At 40.2% G+C, this 20,234-nt stretch overlaps 1 protein-coding gene across 7 annotated transcripts; it reads left to right on the forward strand.

The window, feature by feature from the left end:
• Positions 1-849: 849 nt before the first annotated feature.
• SLC18B1 (solute carrier family 18 member B1) lies at positions 850-19,318 on the forward strand. 7 transcript variants are annotated; one of them, XM_030447338.1, is made up of 14 exons: positions 850-923; positions 1,631-1,770; positions 2,863-2,958; positions 4,561-4,634; positions 5,394-5,541; positions 8,227-8,383; positions 9,707-9,843; positions 12,522-12,623; positions 13,574-13,665; positions 14,748-14,843; positions 15,591-15,665; positions 17,141-17,234; positions 17,335-17,381; positions 18,780-19,318. In XM_030447338.1, the coding sequence occupies exons 2-14, from the start codon at positions 1,639-1,641 to the stop codon at positions 18,850-18,852; spliced, it is 1,323 nt and encodes a 440-aa protein (XP_030303198.1). In that variant the 5' UTR covers positions 850-923; positions 1,631-1,638; the 3' UTR covers positions 18,853-19,318. The 7 variants fall into 7 exon arrangements, with proteins under 7 accessions (XP_030303198.1, XP_030303196.1, XP_008492254.2 ...); XM_030447336.1 differs by lacking the exon at positions 850-923 and adding an exon at positions 959-1,083 and having other exon boundaries at positions 1,634-1,770; XM_008494032.2 differs by lacking the exon at positions 850-923 and adding an exon at positions 959-1,083 and having other exon boundaries at positions 18,780-18,948.
• The last annotated feature ends 916 nt before the right edge of the window (positions 19,319-20,234 follow it).

The following is a 20,234-nucleotide window of genomic DNA, read 5'->3' on the forward strand; positions in this document are numbered from 1 at the left end:
GACTTCTCTGAAGGGTCTTAGAGAACAAGTCCTACAAGGAGGAGCTGAGGGAACTGGGACTGTTTAGTTTGGAGAAGGGGAAGCTGAAGGGAGACCTTATTGCTCTAAGATACAGTCGCCTTTTAGGTAGCTGCTCTCTACAGCTACCTGAAAGGAGATCATATCTTGGGTGCTGGCCTCTAAGTGAATCATGACAGGACCAGAGGAAATTTCCTGAAGTTGCTCCAGGGAGGTTTAGAGTGGATACTAGGAGGAATTTCTTTACTAAGAGAGTAGTCAGGCATTGGAATGGGCTGTCCAGAGAGGTGTTAGTCACCATCCCTGGAGGTATCCAAATGCCATGTAGAATGAGGCACTTTAGGACATTGTTCTTGTGAAATGGTGATTTTATTTTTTTTTTCTGGGTTGACAGACACAGCGATCTTAGAAGTCTTTTCTAACTGAGACAATTCAGTGACTGTGATATTATTAATAACTCTCCTAGCTCCTGAATACACTTTGGATTTAACTGTGAGGTTTTCCTGTAATGTGCATGGTTTTTCTTGTCAGAAACATTCATTTAATGTCCAGCTGAGGTAAAGTGGCGTACAGCAAATACCCACTTATTTTCCTGGCAGCTTTGTGCGCTGCCTCCTTGGCTTCCTTAACCTGTAACCTGCCGAAGCATCGGCTGCGTCTCACGCTTTCCAGGTTGCAGTGGGTCAGCATTTCCCCTCAGACAGATGCGCCCAGCACCGTGCAAGCACTGTTACTATCCTGCAGCCCTGCACGGGTGTGACTATCAGACTCCCAAAGCCTGACGCTTGCTGCCGCCCTCGGCTCACTCCCGCTCCGTGCTGCCAATCCCCGCAGGACCCGGCACCTCCTGAGCAACCCCGGGGCAACCCCGCGATGGCCACCGCCGGCGGGCCCCGAGGCGGTCGGTGAGGCACAGCGGGGCCGCTCCCCGGCCGAGCATGCGCGTTGGCGGCGGGCGCGGTGCCCGAGCGCTGGTGCCAGGCGGGGAGGTGCCGTAACGGGCACTGCGCTGCTTGTCCATGGGCAGCCCAGCGGAGCAGGGCGTGGGGAGCCAACGACCCCCAGGTAGAAGGCGGTGGCTGACCCGCGTTTCTCTGCCGGTGTGACCGGCGGGACGACCGGGGTCGGGGGGCAGCTGTCGCGCCGCACGTTCTGAAGCGAGCTGCGGCCGGGCCGGCGTTGAAGGGCCGCTCCGCAGCGCCGGAGCCTGCGCTGGGTAAAGGGTGTGCGGGCGAGGGGCAAGCTCCTGCCTGGGGTCGAGTCCCGGAGTGCCGCGCACCGGGACTGTCCCGGGGCCGTGGCGGAATCCTGCGCAGCCTTAGGCACGGAGCTTTCGGTGAGGGCTGAGGGGCTGCTGCGAAGGTGCTGCCAGTACTAGGAGGTTCGCTCCCTTGCGCAAGGGAAACATGTAGCAAGGTTTGGCTTAATTCCTTGCGAATTCCGTGCACCCGGGAGGGTGTAAGGTTTGTGCGCACTCTAGTTTTCAAACTTGGATTGCAAACTGTGCTTCTCCTCTTATCAATTTATAAGTTTCCTGATTTTCTTTTTTTTGTTTTTGTTTTGTTTTGGGTTTTTTTTGTTTTATTTGTTTGTTTTTTGTTTCCTTTTTAAGAAGATGGAATGCAAGAAGCAGTTGGTGAGGAGTCAAGAAGGTTTACCAAAGAGCAGATATTTACAATGATTGCAACAGCCTCTATAAACTTCAGTTCCATGATATGCTATTCAATTCTGGGACCGTTTTTCCCTTCAGAGGTAATCACAAGTTCAGTTAGGTACTCTCAAGATGATTTTTTTTCATGTTGAAACTTTTAAAAGGATCTTGGACACTGTGGGATCTTTATGGCTGCATGTAAGCTCTCTTAGACTTCCAAGTTGTAAGAGTTCATAGTGTTAGCCTGATGCTGGACAAAACAGATTGGAGTGTATGTAACAGTGATCTGGATCCTGTCTATAAGGTAATTTCATTTTTCTGTGTCTCCAGTGGAGACAGCAAAGTATTGATGTGAGATAGAAGTTGAAATGGATGCATGGAAAAGTTGGTAGGTTTTTGCCCAGTGTTGCACAGCAGTTTGGTAGTAGAACTGAGATTAAAACACTGACCGTGGCCTGACTTGCATTTCAGTGCCTTAGCTACTCAATGACTTTTTATTTATAGCTACCTCTGTGTAAGCTCATGGTGGGCGGTCACTCGCTGTGTCAAACATCCTGATACAACAACTGCAGCGAAAAAAGTAACCTCTGCTTATTTTCTGTGAATACAATGTTTATATGTAGGGAGAAAACAAAATTTGTCATGAAGCCTTTGCTGGAGAAGACCATTTCTTTCATGACCAAGTTTTTCCCAAGTATTATCAAAGAAACGTTGAGATTATTTTTGCTCTAAACATTCCTAAATAGTGCTGGTACCCAAGTAAGTGTAGCTTGCCAGCTGTAAGTAAAAGATTGTCTGTTGCTTGTTATGGGGAGACACGATTGATTTCCCTGCCCTCTCAGTATGAGAGGGATGAAAACTTTGTAGCTAACTCCATTTCACACAGCGGAAGCCACCGTGTATAAAGTCTGGTTACCTGTTCAGTAGTTGCAAACAGAAGTGTTTCCATTCACTGAGGAATGAGCATTGCTTTTCTTGACTATGAATAGTTTTAGTAGAAGTGCAACTTCTGTAAATTACTGTCTTGTTAACTTATGAGCCTGTTCTGCCTTTGAGAAAGGAAATTGCTTTGTAACTGCACTAATAGATTTTTTAAAGAAATTAACTGTACAAGGCATGAATGATCTCTACCTCAAGAATTTGAATCTGTCTTTATACAGTTGTGATTTTTTTTTTTTTTTTTTTTTTTCCAGGCAGAAAAAAAAGGTGCCAGTAACACCGTCATTGGCATGATTTTTGGATGTTTTGCTTTGGTCAATGTCTTGGCTTCTTTAATATTGGGAAAATATGTAAGTATAATTGAAGCTCTAACTTACTTCTGAAGTGGCACAGGTTGGTACATGAAGGCAGTTGTCTTAAGGCTGAAGAGTTGTCTCTTCAGTAGCACTCCTGCAGCTTGAGTTTGTAGGAACTGGAACCTGCCCAGTCAGTCTGAATCTGATCTAAGTACTGTCCATACAACTTAAAAGTTACTCTTTTACAGTTCTTGGCGGGGCATAGGGTGGCAGACATGGAGCTATTTTGTTTCTCTGGTTAACTGTTTGCTTCAGAGTTCTCTGCTGATCGATTTCTCCTTTCCCCCTGCCCCCCATTTTATTTATTGCACTTACTAATATATTGTGTCTGCCTTTGGCACTATTTTTAAGGTGTTTAATTATTTTTAGTTACCTACACCCCTTCTTTTCTGATATGTTGTCTTTGTCTTAACGTTTCCTCTTGTTATGACACTCTGCTGATTCACTTCATTATACAGCAGTAGGAGAGAAATGTCTCCAGTTCTCACAGCTTCAGTTTTCCCACAGCCTCAAAATTTTTCTTATGCTGGAAAAATTATCAATAAATTGTATACCAGTTTGTTTGCTTATATGCTGGAGCACTGCTGTCTATGCATGTTTGGCTACAGCTGCTGAAGTGTCATGATCTTTGGCTGGCCTGTCCCTTTGCTGTCCCCATGGTGGCTGGTTTTCTATAAAAGTGAGGTAGCTTATCAAGGTGTCATGCAAGTGTAATCTCAGTTGCCTGTGATGGCATTCAACAGTGGTACAACCCTCACCAAGTACTTTGGAAGGGAGGGAGGGAGTAGGCACACCATCCTCACTGCAGAGAGATGAAGTGAACACCAATAGATGTGGGCAGTCCAGCAATCAGAAATCCTGACTGTTTCAATGAAACTCAGCAAAATATGGTCTGTAGTGGCCGAAACACAGGGACTGGAACCAGGCCTGAACAAGAAAAGAGTCTGAAATACCTCTTGTCCTTAGGGGAAGTTACATCATGGAATTAGAAGCTCAGATGAACTTTGTTACAGGATTGAGTTAGCTTTATAGCATGCCTGTCATAGTCCTTCACCTTATAATTTCAGACCCTTGTAATAGGGTCTGAAATGAAGGAAGGTGGGATTCTTTCCCTGGTAATGAGTGGGGAAGCCTGAAGCTGCTGTGCTTTCTATGCCAAAGTCTTGTGCCATTAAACGTTGTGATAAATTTGCTTTAAAATCACTTTCCTTGCCTCTCTTGAGCCATATACGTGACAGGTATATCTGACTTGGCATCACTGGCAGTGCTGGGGGGTAATATATTTCTGGTTGTTTATAATGAGGAATGCTGCTGTGAACTGCTGCTCTGCAGAAGCTGCAGCTGGATTCTGTGAAATAGTCAACTGCACCATTGTTATAGCATTCTGAAAACTGGGTTAAGTCACTTAACTGTTTAGAGTATTTTTAGGTTCAGTACTGCATGAAGGCACACTAGCTGGACCAGTTTCTCAGATCTTTTATTAACATAGACTGTAATGAGGCCATAATGTTTTGATTTCTTAAAGGAAACTTGCTCTGAAAGATTTTTTTCCTAAGCTTGGAACAATAACATGCCAAAATGGTATTTAATTTACAGCTTACGCAGATTGGAGCAAAATTCATGTTTGTGGCAGGGATGTTTGTTTCAGGATGTGTGACCATTCTGTTTGGGTGAGTAATTTGTTTTGTTTTCTTTTGTTGCATTTGTGTTCCAATACTTTTCATCCCTAAGAAAAGATGGACACAAAACAAAACTGGAAACTCTTGGGCATCTTTTGGGTATTGGTTGCCTCACTTAAATTCTGCTTCTTTACTTTTCTTCTATTCCTTGTAAAGCAGAATGAACACTTCTCCCTTTCAGTAGGTTTCAAAGCAAAAGAAATTCTTTGAAATGCATTTTATATTTAAATAACTCCCATAGTTGATGAACAGCAAGAATTCTGTCGAAGTGTAGCAATGAGAGAACTGTTTATGCATAATGTTTTAATTTTTAAAAAAATACTGAGTGCAAATGAGAAGCTTTGCCTGGCAGATGGAGAAGCTAAGCCATTCATTTTAGCAAAATACAATTAACAGTGAAGGAAGCTTTTATTAGGTAGTTGTAACTCATTGTATCAGACATCTTGCACAGCTGCTTGGAAAAGCTATGAAATACAACAGAAGACAATGGTATTGGAGTTTTTCACAGGTTGGTTTTTTTGTGCTCTCTTTACCGCCAAAAAAAGAGTAAAAGGAGAAAGCTGCAAAACAGAGTTTGGTAGAATGACTTTACTGATGTGATTCAAAAAGAGGTGGCAATAGAAAGCATTGAATATCTTGTAAATGTGTCCTTTAATGAGTAGGAAGTGATGTTGTAATGAGTATTTTAGTAGGTGACTTGTTGCATTATGAGAGATCTCAGTTTACTGGCTTGTTTGTTTGTTTTTTCAGAATGCTGGACAAGGTACCAAATGGAACAGTGTTCATCAGTTTGTGCTTTTTAGTAAGAGCAATGGATGCAGTAGGTTTTGCAGCAGCAATTACAGCATCATTTTCAATCCTTGCAAAGGCATTTCCAAATAATATTGCTACTGTGCTGGTAAGTGCAAAAAGCAGCATTACAGCTGAGTAACCACCATACAATTAAATGGCCACTAGAAAGCCTAAAACCAGGAGGAGAAAACTCTGCCCAGGAATATTTGAAATCATCATGTAAAATTTGTGTGTACTCTGGAATCACAGTTCTAGAGCAGGTGTAGACCTTAGCATTACTTCAGTTTATTGCAGTTACTAAAATTAAGCAGTATGCATTGGCTGCTTATGGTTTGAAGACAGCTGACTATTGATTGCAGTAGTTATCACTTTAGTTGGAAACAGACTGTTAAAACACTAATACAGCTTTTAGAGACTACTTCTTCATGGATGGTAAGAACCCATGTGGACTTAATTAATAAATTTGATTAAATCATTCAGTTTTGATTTAAATGACCAAAATATGCAAAACTCAATTTTTGTTTCAGTGTTCTAATGTATTATTAAAAGTAATGTCTGAAAAGAGGGGAGCTCAAACTCCTTGAAATCTGTAGGGTAATGTTTCTAGTCATCAATGGTTTATTTAAGCCAGAGATATTGCCCTTATTTAGTAATTCTTATGGTGTTGGGGAAAAAAAAAGTTCTGTTCGTAGTAAAATGCTGTTTTTTCATTCTCTTTTGCAATTCAGATATTGACTGAGAGAAATAACTAGGTTAACTTTTAATGAGTGAACAACTTTTAAGAACATCCTTCAGAATATTTAAAAGAATTGGAAAATTTGATGCATTTATTAATATTGCTGTTAAACTGCATAGTTTTTTCTATTAAAAAATAGAAATATCATATAGAAATGACCTCCTAGCTAGCAAAAAGCCTATTAAATTATATCAGCAGTGAGGAGCTGAAAATTTGGAAGTAGTCTTTGGAAAGTTTTGGATTTATTTTGTCAGTAAAAGCTTGCAAATATTAAAATGTGATTTAAATAGCTAAGACAAACAACTTTGATTTAAAGGGATCTAGTTTTCTGTTTTATAATAAAGCTTAAATATAATTCTGTGGTGGCAGCAATTTAAACAGGATTCAAGGCTGAAAATTGTACATGGTGATGAAGGTCACCTCAAGATCACATTCAGGAATGCTACACAGTTGTGGCTTAGTAGCTACATTTGTGTAAAATCTGGAAAGGGTGCTATCACAAGGCAGATGACTTACATGTTGGTCTGTTCTCCATATTATATGCCTTAATGTCATGTTCTGCATGAGAATAAAGCATTCAGATTCATTCATGTAGACTTTGCCCTTAAGTGAGTGTGATGGAAAGTTCTTGTAACGAGAGCTCTGCTCATGGTGATGGCAGAGGAAGGAAGAAGGAGCTGATCAGATGAAGCAAGGTGCAACCTGTGGTAAAATCATAAAGCCTGAAGGAGTAGATGGGAGATTTTCAGGTGTGCTTTTTATTGCCCTTCTTGATAGTCATAGATACTGAAAAGCACTTTCTTTACCCTTTTGATACCAGAAGTTATTAAATGTAGTCATGTCAGCCTAGCTGAAGCGAGAAGTTCAGCACCTGCCAACACAATCCCTCTTTTGGAGGAGGAATCTTCAGAACTTGAGAACTTCAGAACATGAACAATATCACTTTTTTTGCAATATCAATATCTCCAGTAATTTATTAACTTAGAAGGGTTAAATGATAGTCTGATTCGAACTGCACTCACCAATCATAAATATTACTTACGGTTGGTTAGCAACCAAAGTAAAAGAATTACTTGGATGCAGCTGTGCTAACTCATGGGCATTCTATGTGTTAATGTTTATCAAAATGTCTGAAATCTATCCACAACTAATTTTGAAGTCTTGATTATCATATGCTACTACTAGTTTTCCTATGCAAGGGAGAGGCTGGACGCTAGAATAAAGAACTTGGCTGTTGCTGACTATGCCAGCTCTCTGGCCACTTGACTGCTCTGACTTGTATCAGTATAATTAAAGTTTAGGATGAATCCCTATACTACCAAAACTGTAAGGAAGCAGTTATTGTCACCAGCTTTTAATAGTTAAAAGGGAGTGGTCAAAGCACTGGTTAGTCAGGTATTGAGACAGATGTTAACAGTGGTGATGGTGGTGTAACACAAATGTAACTGTGTTATTGTCCTTTTGAAAATCAGTATCTAGATAAAAGATGCCAGATTAATAAATTATAGCCAGAATAATCTGAGTTATTTCCATTGCAATTTCACTGTTATTTCCTACTCCTCGTCAGTGAATCCGAATGATCAGTTGTAGAGAGAAAGCTTTAACTTGGCACGTGTACTTCATCCAATGGGATGATGACCCACCTGGGTACCTGAGTTTGGATCCTCCCCTTCAGGTTGCAGAGTAACTGCAGGTGGGAGAGGTGACCACTTCTGCCTGAGATGTCCTACAGATGCTCTCTATCAGTGGAGCATTTGTCTGGCCTCAGGACTGAGTTGTTTTAGGTGAAGCAGAGCAGCTAGTGCTGCAGTACAGGTGGTTTCCGATAGCAAAGCACAAGATAAGATTGCTGGCCTGCAGTCAACTGCAAAATTCCTTTCCTATATCCCACTTTACAAGGGTCTCCAATAGCCATTACTCCCTTAGTGATGCAGTGCCTTTTTTCACTAGCCTATGTTGTGCTGCTCTTCAGAAAAAGTATTACTTTTATTGTTACACCAGAGTTTCTCAGTATTTTTTTTTTCTTGCTTGCTTGCTTGCTTTTTCATCCTTTAGGGCAGCCTTGAAATTTTTACAGGACTTGGAATGGTACTGGGCCCACCCTTAGGTGGCTTTTTGTATCAATCGTTTGGCTATGGGGTCCCTTTCATTACACTGGGATGTGTAGTGTTGGTCTTGGTTCCTTTGAATATATGCATATTACCAAAATACGGTAAGCACCCTTCTTCCTTTCTCCTTCACTCACTTTAATTACTTCAGTATACAACTATGTTTTAGAAAAATACCAGTTTCTGGAGTCTAATCCAACTCAGAGGTTAAAGCTCCAGCTGACCTAACTTGTGATCTTCATCAGGTCAATGTTTTAATGCAAACTGAAATCAGTGCTTACAGATGCCCTGGGATGAGTCCAACACCTCATGCTAATCTCTGAAAACACTAAGAAGCCTGTGTGGAAGTGAACTGAGATATTTTTTTGTATGTTTAGCTTCAGGGCTTGTAAAGGATCCCTTGTGTCTGCTTATTATCAGCTTGTCATTGCAGCTAGTTGAAAAGCTAGACAGGTTTTGCCTAAAAGAAGAGAACTTGACATGTTTGAGGTGTTAACAGTGGGTGTGGGAAAACAGAATTATAGGGACAACAGAAGGGTTTTATTTGCACTGAATGATACAAGATCTGATTAACATGAAGTAATGCTAAAATTAATAAATGAGTTTGTTTTTTTTTTCCTATTGAATATTCTATTGAAGAATTTCATATATAATGGCTTTTAGAAGCATCTTACAGTGGCTAAGTATGTGCTACTAATTTCTCCTTTACCCCCTACTCCTTGAGCTCTGAAATTGAGTGGAATAATGATATTGGCCAATTTCAAACTACAGGGAATAGATGTTAGCTCTGAGCTGGTAGATGCTAATGAACGAACTTTAGGTCTGTGTGTTCTTTGAACCCCATTCAACTGTTTGAACACCATCAGCATCAGGAATGGAGCTTCACTTAGAAATGACACCTTAATGTGACATCTGAAAGAAACTTCCTGTCTGGAGTACAAATTGGAAAAGTAGGGGATCTGAATGACTAGTTGCTTAAAAATTCAGACAGATGTCAACTGATAAATTGCAATATTTTATTTTTACTTTCAAAGCCTCTTTCTCTGATTGCATATGAATGGTTCACAATAGTATGTGTGCATGTTTTAAGTTGAAATTAAATTCATGAGATTTTCATAGTATAATGTCTAGGGGAGAAGTAACTATATTTTCATTTAATTGTGAAGAATACATGTTTTTGTTACTTTCGAGTTGGGGATTTGCAGTGGTAATTGTGCACTATCCTTCTTTTCTTGAATTATAAAATTTGAATTTTTAATATAAAAAAATAGTGCATAGTAGTTTACTCTTGACCTTTATCTGTTAGATAACAAGAGTGGTAAGACTAGAAAAAGTGCAATACTGATTTCTTTTCCAAAAGCAAGAAGATCAATCGTGAGCTTGTGTGGCTGAAAATGTTATTTCCTCTCCCCTTTCTCTTGAAACAGATTCACTCCCTAGCAAGGACTCCTTTTGGAAGCTCATTCGTTTGCCAAAAGTCTCACTACTCTGTCTTACTATATTTTGTTTAAGTGCATGCTTGGGCTTTTTGGATCCCACAATGTCTCTGTTTATACTAAAAAAGGTAAGTCCTGGTAACAAGCAGGGTTGTCCTCACTTGCTAAATTGCGAAAAACTGGTTATAAATGTGGCTTAAATATCCCAAACAAAATTAAGCATTATCCAGCTATTCTGGTTTAATTTTATTAATAATTTGATTTCCAAATAACTTGATTTACACAGTACCAATAAATCACAGCTTCATCTACACCATCTGTTGCTGCTGATTCTCATAACTCTGAAAATTAGGAAGTGTCTGACCCTTAAAACACATGCTTTTTCCACTTGATTTCCTTCCCTGAACAGGACATAGCAGCTGGATCTGTAAGCTAGGGATTTTTTCCTCCTTTCTGAAAGCAAATGCTGTAAAATTATCACAGTTACAGTATATCTCTTGATGTGTGTGGTTGTTGGGGATGTAAAGTCACAGCCCAATCTTCTCTTACAGCAATACCTAAATTAAACTGAGAGCACCTATGTAGTCTGCCAGCCAACTTCTTCACTCATTCATTAAGGAAAAAAAATGCTGTTTTGAAATTTCTTAAAATACTTGTTATCTACTTAATTTTGTTTGCTTCTTTTTGCCGTGTTTTTTATGGTGGTGAATCTAAAGTAAATCATTTATCATTCTGTTCCTCTGTCAAATTAAGCAGTGCTTTGTTGAGGGGTTTATTTGTTAATTGTTTCTCCAAGGAAAAGCATTTCCCAGGTTTCCATATTTTCCTCTGTCCAGTTCAGCGTTTATAGCACTCGCTCAGGGTGGAGAAAACTTGGTGCTGACCTTTTCCACCAGTGGAGATGTGAATGTATGTCTTCCACCACCCAGTGGGGATCTGTAATTATCCCACTGTCAAATATTACATACTATCTTGGCTCTTTTGCTTTCCCTCAGCTCTGTGCTAACAGATACTTGCTGTGAAAGGACTGCAGCCTACAAGGTGTTCTACTTTAGCATGGTGTAATGAATTGAGGCAATGAGGCAACCAGGTGCCACTAATTACCAGGCAGTGGGCATGAACTTGTGTTAAGCCCACCTGTGCCTGATTAGGGCAGGCCCCAACTGCGCATGAGCAGGATTAGGGGGCCAATGAAAGGTAAGGCCTGAGACACAGGCTCAGCTCAGTCCTGAGCAAGCCAGCAGAGAGGCCAGTCCAGAGCAGTAGCACCAAGCCAGGCTGACCAGTCCTGAGGGCAACCAACTCAGGGCACTGCCTGTGCACTTCTGCTGGGACACCTGTTGGACCTTGGAGCGCCATGCCCAAGAGAGGTTCGTCTTGCAACAGCCTGGTGTTGTGATCCGCTTATTACTTTATATATTGATTATGAGGATAAATCAACCACTACTTATAGATGGCACGTGAATTTACAAAAGTAACAAGACTGCTGGATTTAAAATTAGTTACAAGGTTTTATTTTAAAAACAGGGAAAGCCAGTTTACTGGCAAAAAGCCTTTGCATAAATTAATCACCTTAATGCGAGAGTCGTTAGAGTAAAAGAGGAGAGAGCAAAAGAGAAGTTATCACCATCCACGAGGGGCCTGGCCTCGGGCTGGAGCTGCTTCTGGTTCTCTGCCGTTCAAGCCTCTGCTGTGTCTTTTCATAGCTGGAAGCCAAGGTGCTGAGAGGAGAGGGCGTCTGGACGAAGAAGCTGCATTTTCCTTTTTTTCTAGGGTTTTTTATACCCCAAAAGAAAGAGGGGTCCCTTCATTGAATAAGTCCCTGATACATACAAATCTCCAGGCTTCCCGGGGATGAGTCATCCTTATCTTTTGTCTTCTGGTGTCCTGCTAGTTTTGGGTCTCCACCCCCTACCAGGAGGCGACCTGATAAGTAATCTTATTTTATAGGTGTCTGTCAGGCATACATTGAGGTAAACATATGTTAATTGCAAGCAGGATGAAGGAAAGAGAAAAAAAAAGCTGATTCAAGAGACATATTTTATATTTTCAATTCCACATGTATGCCACACCTGGCAAGGTGTTGTAACCACAAAATTAGTTATTAGCATGTGCTTGCAGCGTGGCAGGAAAATAGTGAATATTTATGCAGCCTATGCCACATGAAACATCTTGGTATTCCACCTGACTGATACTTAAAACACTTGTTTGACAGACTAGTACACTTTTGGTTCATTACACAGTTTCTTTCAATACAGAAATGTGACTCTGTAGGGCTTAGGGCGTTGGGAAAAAGCCTCTTACTTGTTCTCATAAAAATACTGCTTTAGTTGAAAAGCTAGAGTTGTATTTTGTAATACTACTTGTAAAATGTACTGATTAGAAGCATGACTACAGTATTATTTTCTAAGTGGAAATAAAACTGGATCAGAGAGGTAAAGACAAAATCCACCTAATTTTCAGTGTCTCAAGTGTCTGTTTCAAATGTGCCAGATTCTAATATTAGAATCTAGTGTGTGGGCACAGGGGACATAGCATAGTGTTTCCTCCTCAGAGTGCTTAGGCTTTATCTGAGCACACTTGTGTCAGGTGGTGTCACTTCCATACCTAGAAATATAAGTGAAGGGAACTGAAGCTCTGCTGATGGCTTCAGAAATCTCTGTATGGTATCAGTAAAATACTTAAATCATGCATTTTAGTATTTTGACCTAGAATGTAACTCTTGGATTATCCTTTAATGTATGTAGCATATATTGGTTTTTTGTTAGTTTTGCAGTGATTTTTTGTTTTATTTTCCTTTCCATAGTTCAAACTCCCAGCTGGTTATGTGGGCTTGGTATTCCTTGGTTTGGCACTCTCATACTCCCTATCTTCTCCCATCCTTGGGCTCGTAAGCGACAAACTGCCTGTGAGTAATATTTGCTGGTTGTACAGGGTTAGTAAAGTGCTTTGTGCATTTAGTTAAAACTGAAAGACTTTCTATATTGAAGTGATGGACACAGGACTGGTCCTGGAAAGGGATCTGTTTTTCAGGACCTTGCATGTGCACTTGAAGGTCTCTTTTGCAAGGTCCAGGTAATACAAGGATGTCTGAAACTGCAAAAGGTGTTAGAAAATATCGTGTAGTTGAAGTGTGTTGCGGTTTTCTGGTGAGCAAAGCACAGTCTATTTCCAGCCAATATGAAATTAAGAGTAGGAAAACATGTCCTAGATACTCATGCTTTTGTCCATATCCAATTTTATCAGCTTTTGTGAAAAGGCATAAAGGTGTTCTAGTTACCTGTATTGACTTCATCTGTTAAAAAGAGTAATATCCAAATTAGGTCAGTATACTGGCTGGGATGGTTCTGTAGCTCTTCACTGCATCATAGAAAGAGGCTTTGGCAGTGATATACCTCAAACTGCCTTATTAACAGCTACTGCTAATTGATCAAGGAAGCCTAGGCATTAAATGCTGTGTATAAAGAATAGTTCCAATTTTCAGGCACTTTTTTCCACTCCACAAACTAATAATGGCCTTTGTACATGAGAGTTATGTGCAATGAAAGATTATATTTCTTGCACTAAGGAAGAATAAGACCTAAAATATTTTGATAACAGAGAAGCACTCTTACTTAGTATTCTGAAGGAATCTCTGTATTATGCAGCTGTTGCCAGTGGTTACACTGATGGCAAGGAAACATGAAATTGGTGTTTCTTCATGGTGTTCAGAACTGGCAGAGAAATTGTTTGAGCATAATGATTGTCACTACATTATATTTTAGAGGATGAAGATTTAGAAAAGAGATACTAGGAAGGACATAATTGTATTTCAGATTGACGTATTTAAATTACACACCTCTTCCTTTTCTTTCACAGTACCTGAGGAAGTGGCTGCTGGTATCTGGAGGCTCACTGACAGCACTGTGCTTTTTCATGTTAGGACCTGCTCCAGTACTGCATATTGAAAGGTTTGGAAATGCTGCTTCATGTACCTGGACTCTTATGTGATGTTTTTGTGGTAGGAATTATGACCTGGTAGTCATGTATGTCCACAAGTCCATAGTTAGCACCTTTGACCATTAACAGAATGGGGTTTTTTAACTTGCAACATGAGACTGAGAATGTAAAGCAGTGGAAGCATATGAAAATAGAGATTTTACAGTTTCATAAAACAGATCCTTTTCCTTTGCTTTTTGTGACTGCTCATGTTAGTATAGGAAGGGTGGGAGGAATCATGCTTTTAACTTTTCCTCCCAATTTCCAATGCGGTGAAACAAAGTTACTTTTCTATCTTATTTTTAATCTTTCTCCATTTTATCAGTGTTTCTTAACTATTTGCTTCATTTGCATGGCTGTGCAGCAGTATTGATGGGTTTTTTCTCTCTGTATACAGCTAAGGAAAATGATGTATTATAGCTTTGAATGTCTGGTTGCACTTGAACACTGCATTGCCATAGTTTTCAAGTGAACTCACAGCAAAACACTGGTACATTTACTAGACAGCTGTACAGTCCTCTTGTCCTGGGTTTACTCTGTTGAAGATGATGAGAGGTTTGATAATGTGCAGAATTAGTCAACTCTTTCCTTCTAGGCTTCTAATTTTGAAAGATTGTACATTTGAAACTGGTGAGCTGGTGAGAAAACCAGTAAATTCTTCGGTGTTCTTCTCTTTAGCTAAGTCTATTCAGATATAGTGTTAGACTGCAGAATTTCAGCAGCAAGTCCTTTGTGCAACAAACCAAGTATTGAGCTAGGACATATGTATTGCTAAGCTTAAGTACTCCTCTTAAAATGAACTGCATTTGATAAGAAATTGTTTAATTTTTTGCACAGGATTTTAAAATCCTTTTATGAAGTCTTTTTCTAAGCACAGAACTGTATTATATCAAGTCTCAGTAGTGTTCAATTAAAGTAGAGACCTTTTGGCTTCTAGAAGTCTAGTTTTTTCTGGTCAGTCATGGAGAGGTGGTACAACAGCCTTCAGTCAAAATGGGTCCTTATTTGAAAAGAATCTCCAGCAGCTAACTTCTTTTAAATGCCTCTTTTTCAGTCAGCTGTGGATGTTTGTGCTAGTGCTGGTTTTCATTGGCTTTTCCCTTGGCATGAGCTTTATTCCAGTGTTTCCAGAGATACTCCAGTGTGCATAGTAAGTATCTCAGTCCAAGACATTTTTCATGTCATTGATAGTAGGAACTGCAATGAATTTACATGGGTAAATATAAAGTTAAGTTTTAGTGTAGATTTTTTCAATTTTTTGAGTGCTTCCACTACTCTTTTGCCTTAGTTTTTTTTTCTGAATGAGCACCCTAGTCATTATACCCCAAATATTATTTTATAAATGTGCACCTCAGTACTATGAGGTTCATCAGACTTTGGGTCTCAAAGCATAGGGCAACCTGTGTATGGTTTCAGATACAGAGCTACTGAGGACAACAGATAGCAGCAGCCAGTTTTCACTGGATTTTCAGTCTGCATTGGCTTTACCAGCTGCACCTACAGGAGTCATACTTGCTCAGAGTACAAAGTCTGTCATGTGGCTTGGGAGTTATGACCTAGAAAGGTCTTGATTTTCTTTTATTAGTGTGTCCTCTTGGAACAATGTCTTTCCTTCTTATAAGGGACCTGTCACTGTTTTACACTTGTCAAATGAAACATGGGGAATGAGCAATGGGTGTAGTATTAGGAATCTCACTTGGAAGATTCCTGACAGAGATAAGAAGTTAGCACTACAATCCTCCAGAGAGACAGCAAAGAAAGCACTGTACACATGTTCTTGTTAATTATTTACATTGTGTATAACTTAATAGGAAGCAAAGTACTTTATTGGAGAAGGCTATATACTGAGACACAATAATGTACTGTACACTCTACTGTAACTCGTGTTTTTCTGCAGTGAGAATGGATTTGAAGAAGGTCTGAGTCTGCTGGGGCTGGTGTCTGGGCTCTTCAGTGCCATGTGGTCCCTTGGGTACGTATAGTCACATTTTTGTGAGCTATGAACACTTTTTTTTTTTTTTTAACACTATTGCTACACAACAGCCTGCTGCTTTACAACCAGAAGTCTTGCATTGCAGTCTTTGTGTTGACCTTGATTCAAAAAGTTCTTGCTAAACAGGTGCCTGGTGGACATGTTAAAACAAAGCTTTTACCCATCAAATGGTGTGGACTCTGTACTTGTCTTCCCTTAAAACATATTTCCCTACATATCAAAAGCTCAGTGATGAAGTGGTTGTTAGCATGCCCTTTTGTGTGGTAGTTTTTGTTGTCACTGAAGTATTTAATGCTTAATATATAAAGAGGTAGGCTATTTCTTTAGAAATTGAAATCCTTACAGGTGGGGTGAGCTAGAAGGTATCTGCTCCTGACTAATTCTGTTCGCCCTTTTTCATTTCCTACATTTCCATCCTTTCGTCTGGGATAGCTTAGGGTAGAATCTTTCAGCAACAGCCATTATTCAAGTTCTGTGTTTGTGTAGCTTAGCAGAATGTGTCTGTATTTCTTACATAAGTGAAAGGCCCTTCAGAGTTGTCACTCAGTAGGATGTAACAGTCCCGCCATTGACAGCTGCTTCCAGGATATTTTTTATCAGTCCTTGTGGTGCTGTCTGGCTGCTGTTGGGTTTCAGTGGTACAAATATGCACCGTTTTTTCCAAGCTGCCTGAAGTTCTAAGTGTCCTGTTTATTTAGCATAGGGTCAGCTACAGATATAGGTAGCATACAGTTACCACACCCCAGTTTTATGCTGCTAGCAAATATGGTTTTATTAGGTGACTTAGTGCCAGGAACTAGCTGGTTTTATTTAGTTTTGTTCCTTTTTGTAGCAAGAGACCATGCTGTGTAGGATCTTTCATAAAGTGACAGGAGCTGCATAAACTTTTGTGGCATTCTTAGTTATGAAGGTTCAGGGCATTTTCATGCAACTCAACCTTGCAGTGATGGTACCTGTCACAAGGTGCCTCCCTACCTGCCTGTATCTATCTTCTGTCTTGAAGACAGTCTTCTGTCTTGAAGTTTAGAAGGTTTACGTTTTGAGGTATGAGAGTTTAAATTATTTCCGTGGTAGAAGTGATCTGTGTAAATACTGTTTGAGAACATGGTCCTTAATGGGGCCTCTAAGCCATTCCAGATACAGAAAAGAGGATGTTTGGCTTTCTGATGTGGATCCTGTTACCAGATGAGGGGGTAACTAGACAGGTTTATTGGGGCCATGACAGGTTTAATGGGGTATTGTCTTCCATAGACCTAACTTTCTTATAATCCACAATTGCTTTGTTGACAAAGGAAGAATCAGAGAATCAGACCAGATGATCCTTGAGGTCCTTTCCAACCAGGCGTTCTGTGATTCAGTGAAATGCCAGAAAGAACATTAAAGAAGTTTTCTGAGAATATGATGTGTTATCTTTCTTGTTTGGAATGCCAGTATCTCATCTTGATTTGTTGCAGGGCATTTGCAGGTCCCACTCTAGGAGGATTTCTAAATGATAAACTGGGTTTTGAATGGGCCTCAGCCATCCAAGGAGGATGGGCACTGTTAAGTGTAAGTAATTACACATTTTTTTCTTTTTATATCTATTGCAATTATGAGTTATTGCATAAGGTTATTATTACTACAATTTTAACTGACTGTTTCCTCAAAGGCTCTTGCAATTGGAATATTCTATATCATTGAGGCAACAAGGAGAAGGTATGTTGAGTTATCTATTGTTTATTCTATCTGCAACCACATAAAGTAAACCTTTGGAAGCTGTGCTTCCGTTTTTTCCTCACTACCAACCTGATATTGAGTAACAAGATGAGTAGTAAAAATACTGCTTAAATACTTTACATGGTTTCCTAAATCCTTACCAACCTAAACAGAGACTTAAACCAGGGAACCCCTGTTCTATAAGAGCAACAGGACTGTGGCCTTAACAAGCAAACCCTTCTGATGATTCCCTCAGGATGGTGTCTGTGAGCTGGAATTGGCTGGGTGGTTAGTGGTCCAATGTTTGGGTGGAAATTGGTGACAAGTGGTGTCCCTTAGGAGTCTGTACTGGGATGAGTACTGTTTAATATTTTCACCTATGACATAGCAGGATTGAATTCACCCTCAGCAAATTTGAAGGTGGCACCAGGTGGACTGGTGTGGTTGATCTAGCAGGTGGTGTCCCTGCCCACACAGTGGGGTTGGAACTAGATGATACTTAAAGTCCCTCCCAACCCAAACCATTCTATGATTGTGTACCTGAGGGACAGAATGCCATTCAGAGATGCCTGGACAAGCTTGAGAAGCTATCTCCCATATGAACCTCTTGAGATCTGAAAAGGCCAAGTTGCAATGTCCTGCTTCTAGGTCAGGGCAACCCTCAGTACCAATGCAGGTTGGAGAGAGAGCAGATCTATGGAGAAGGGCTTGGTGGATGAAAAGCTGGGCATGAGCTGACAGTGTTTGCTTGCAGCTCACAAGACCATCTGTATCCTGGACCTCATCAAAAGAAGTATGGCAGTCAGGTCAAAGAAGATGGTTCTCCCCCTCTACTTTCCTCTCATGAGAGCTGGGTTTGTTTAGCATGGAAAAGAGGAGGATCCGGGGATACCTTATTGCTGCCTTTCGAGATTTAATGGGAGCTTATAAGAAAGATGGAGACAGGCTTTTAGTAGGGCCTGTAGCAATGTGACAAAGGTAATAGTTTTAAACTAAAAGAGGGTATATTCAGACTAGATATGAGGAAGAAATTATTTACTGTAAGGGTGTTGGAACAGGTTGCCTAGAGAGGTCATGGATGCCTCATCCCTAGAAAAGCACAAGGGCAGATTAGATGGTGTGCTGAGCAGCCTGCTGTCATTGTTGTCTTTGGCTGCAGAGGAGATGGACTAGGTGATATTTAAGGGTCTCTTGCAACCCATACTATCATGTGAAATGACAGGTATGAGAGCAATACTACATGATTCTGTGCCATGGCAGGGAACCAAATCCAGTGAACCATATCGCTCTTTCCATGTAATGTGTGGCTTCTTTTGCTATAATGTTGGTACTGCATTGGAATATCAAGAGAATACTAAACCTGTTTCTTCCCTCCTGTTCTTTTCCTTGTGCAAACAGTTCCAGTTCCAGTCTGCAAAATCTATCTGTTAATAATGAAGAAAGAACTCATCTGATGGGCAGTGAAACATAGTTGGGTATACTTTCAATCATCTGTTAACTATTGTGGTTTAACGTAGTGTTGAGTTCAGTGGACTTCAGAGTGTTTCATTATTCTGGAGCTGGAATACACAATCCCTCAATCAACAACCAGTTGTAACTGCATTACCGTTTTGAAACACTAAACACTGAGTGCCTTTCTTTTGGATTGGCTGAAGTGATGAGTAACCCTCAGACATCATCCTGTTTAGTTGTGTTACATATTCAGTGCATCACTTGATGTGAAGGTGTGTTTTCAAATTTCTGGTTTCTGTACTTGAGCCTTCTGTGCATTATTCCTGGGTAAAGCTAATATTTTGCTACCATGATTTTCTGTATTTTTCTAGAGAAAGTATATTATCTTGTAATACTTTAACTGATAACATAAAAAGTGGAAACAGAATTCAAAATGGCTAAACATTAAGCACAATATTGTTTTCAATAAAGCAACATTTTTTCCCTAAGTTTTGTGAATTTTCTTAGACAACAACATTCTAAAAGACTTTGTGCCTGCCAGCATTTGAGTTATCTCAAAAGTTCCTGAAAATGGGAAGCAAAGGTAATGAAGAGAAGCTTACCATCTCCAAGTATAATTATCTTCAGTCTTGGAGGAGACTTGGCATGGTGTGTATGTATGTGTACATAAATTAACAGATTTATATATGTTTGTATTATGTGTGGAGACTCAGCTTGATGTGTGTGAGATCTATTTTACTAATAACTGTCAGCTGCAATGTTCGGACTAATTGCCTCTGCAACAGTAAATCTATCAATTCTGGGCTACTGCTTTCCAACAATGGGTAAAAACCAATGTCCTCACCTCCAGCTGCTTAGCAAAAATCTCAAGGAGAGCAGAGACTAGGGCATACTGAACTGCAACTTTGGTTGTGGAATCAGTCTTTTACTTTGTCTTGGAGCCCTCAACTGCACAAATTACAGATGTGTAGACATGAGACTTAATTAGCTGTCTTTATGGAACACCTGTTTCACTTAAGTGACTTGTGCTGTTGGGTCTTAAAAGGTCAGGGTTACCAGACAGAGCACAAATGTCATTGCAGTTAGTGAGCTGTCCTGCGAGGCATGGGTTTCACCAGCCCTCCAGCAGAAACTAGGTGTGTTGTCAAAAAGCCAGAAGTTGCTAAGCCCATCTTCAACCCTCTTCATTCTTTCACATACACAATAGAGGTGAAAGAAATCTGAAGAAGAATCCTGGTGTCCAGGTTTGTTCAAACCTCCTCACAAGCATTTTCTGCTGTGATTATCCAGAGGTCATGGAACCATGGTTAAGAGGAGCAGAGGGAACTCTGTGAGAAGCTCAGCAGGCCCCTGGCCAGTACTGTGCTTGTCTGATGTGGTGGCAGCTGGAAATACCCATCT

Source organism: Calypte anna, chromosome 3 (genome assembly GCF_003957555.1).
Source record: "Calypte anna isolate BGI_N300 chromosome 3, bCalAnn1_v1.p, whole genome shotgun sequence".
NCBI classification, from domain to species: domain Eukaryota; kingdom Metazoa; phylum Chordata; class Aves; order Apodiformes; family Trochilidae; genus Calypte; species Calypte anna.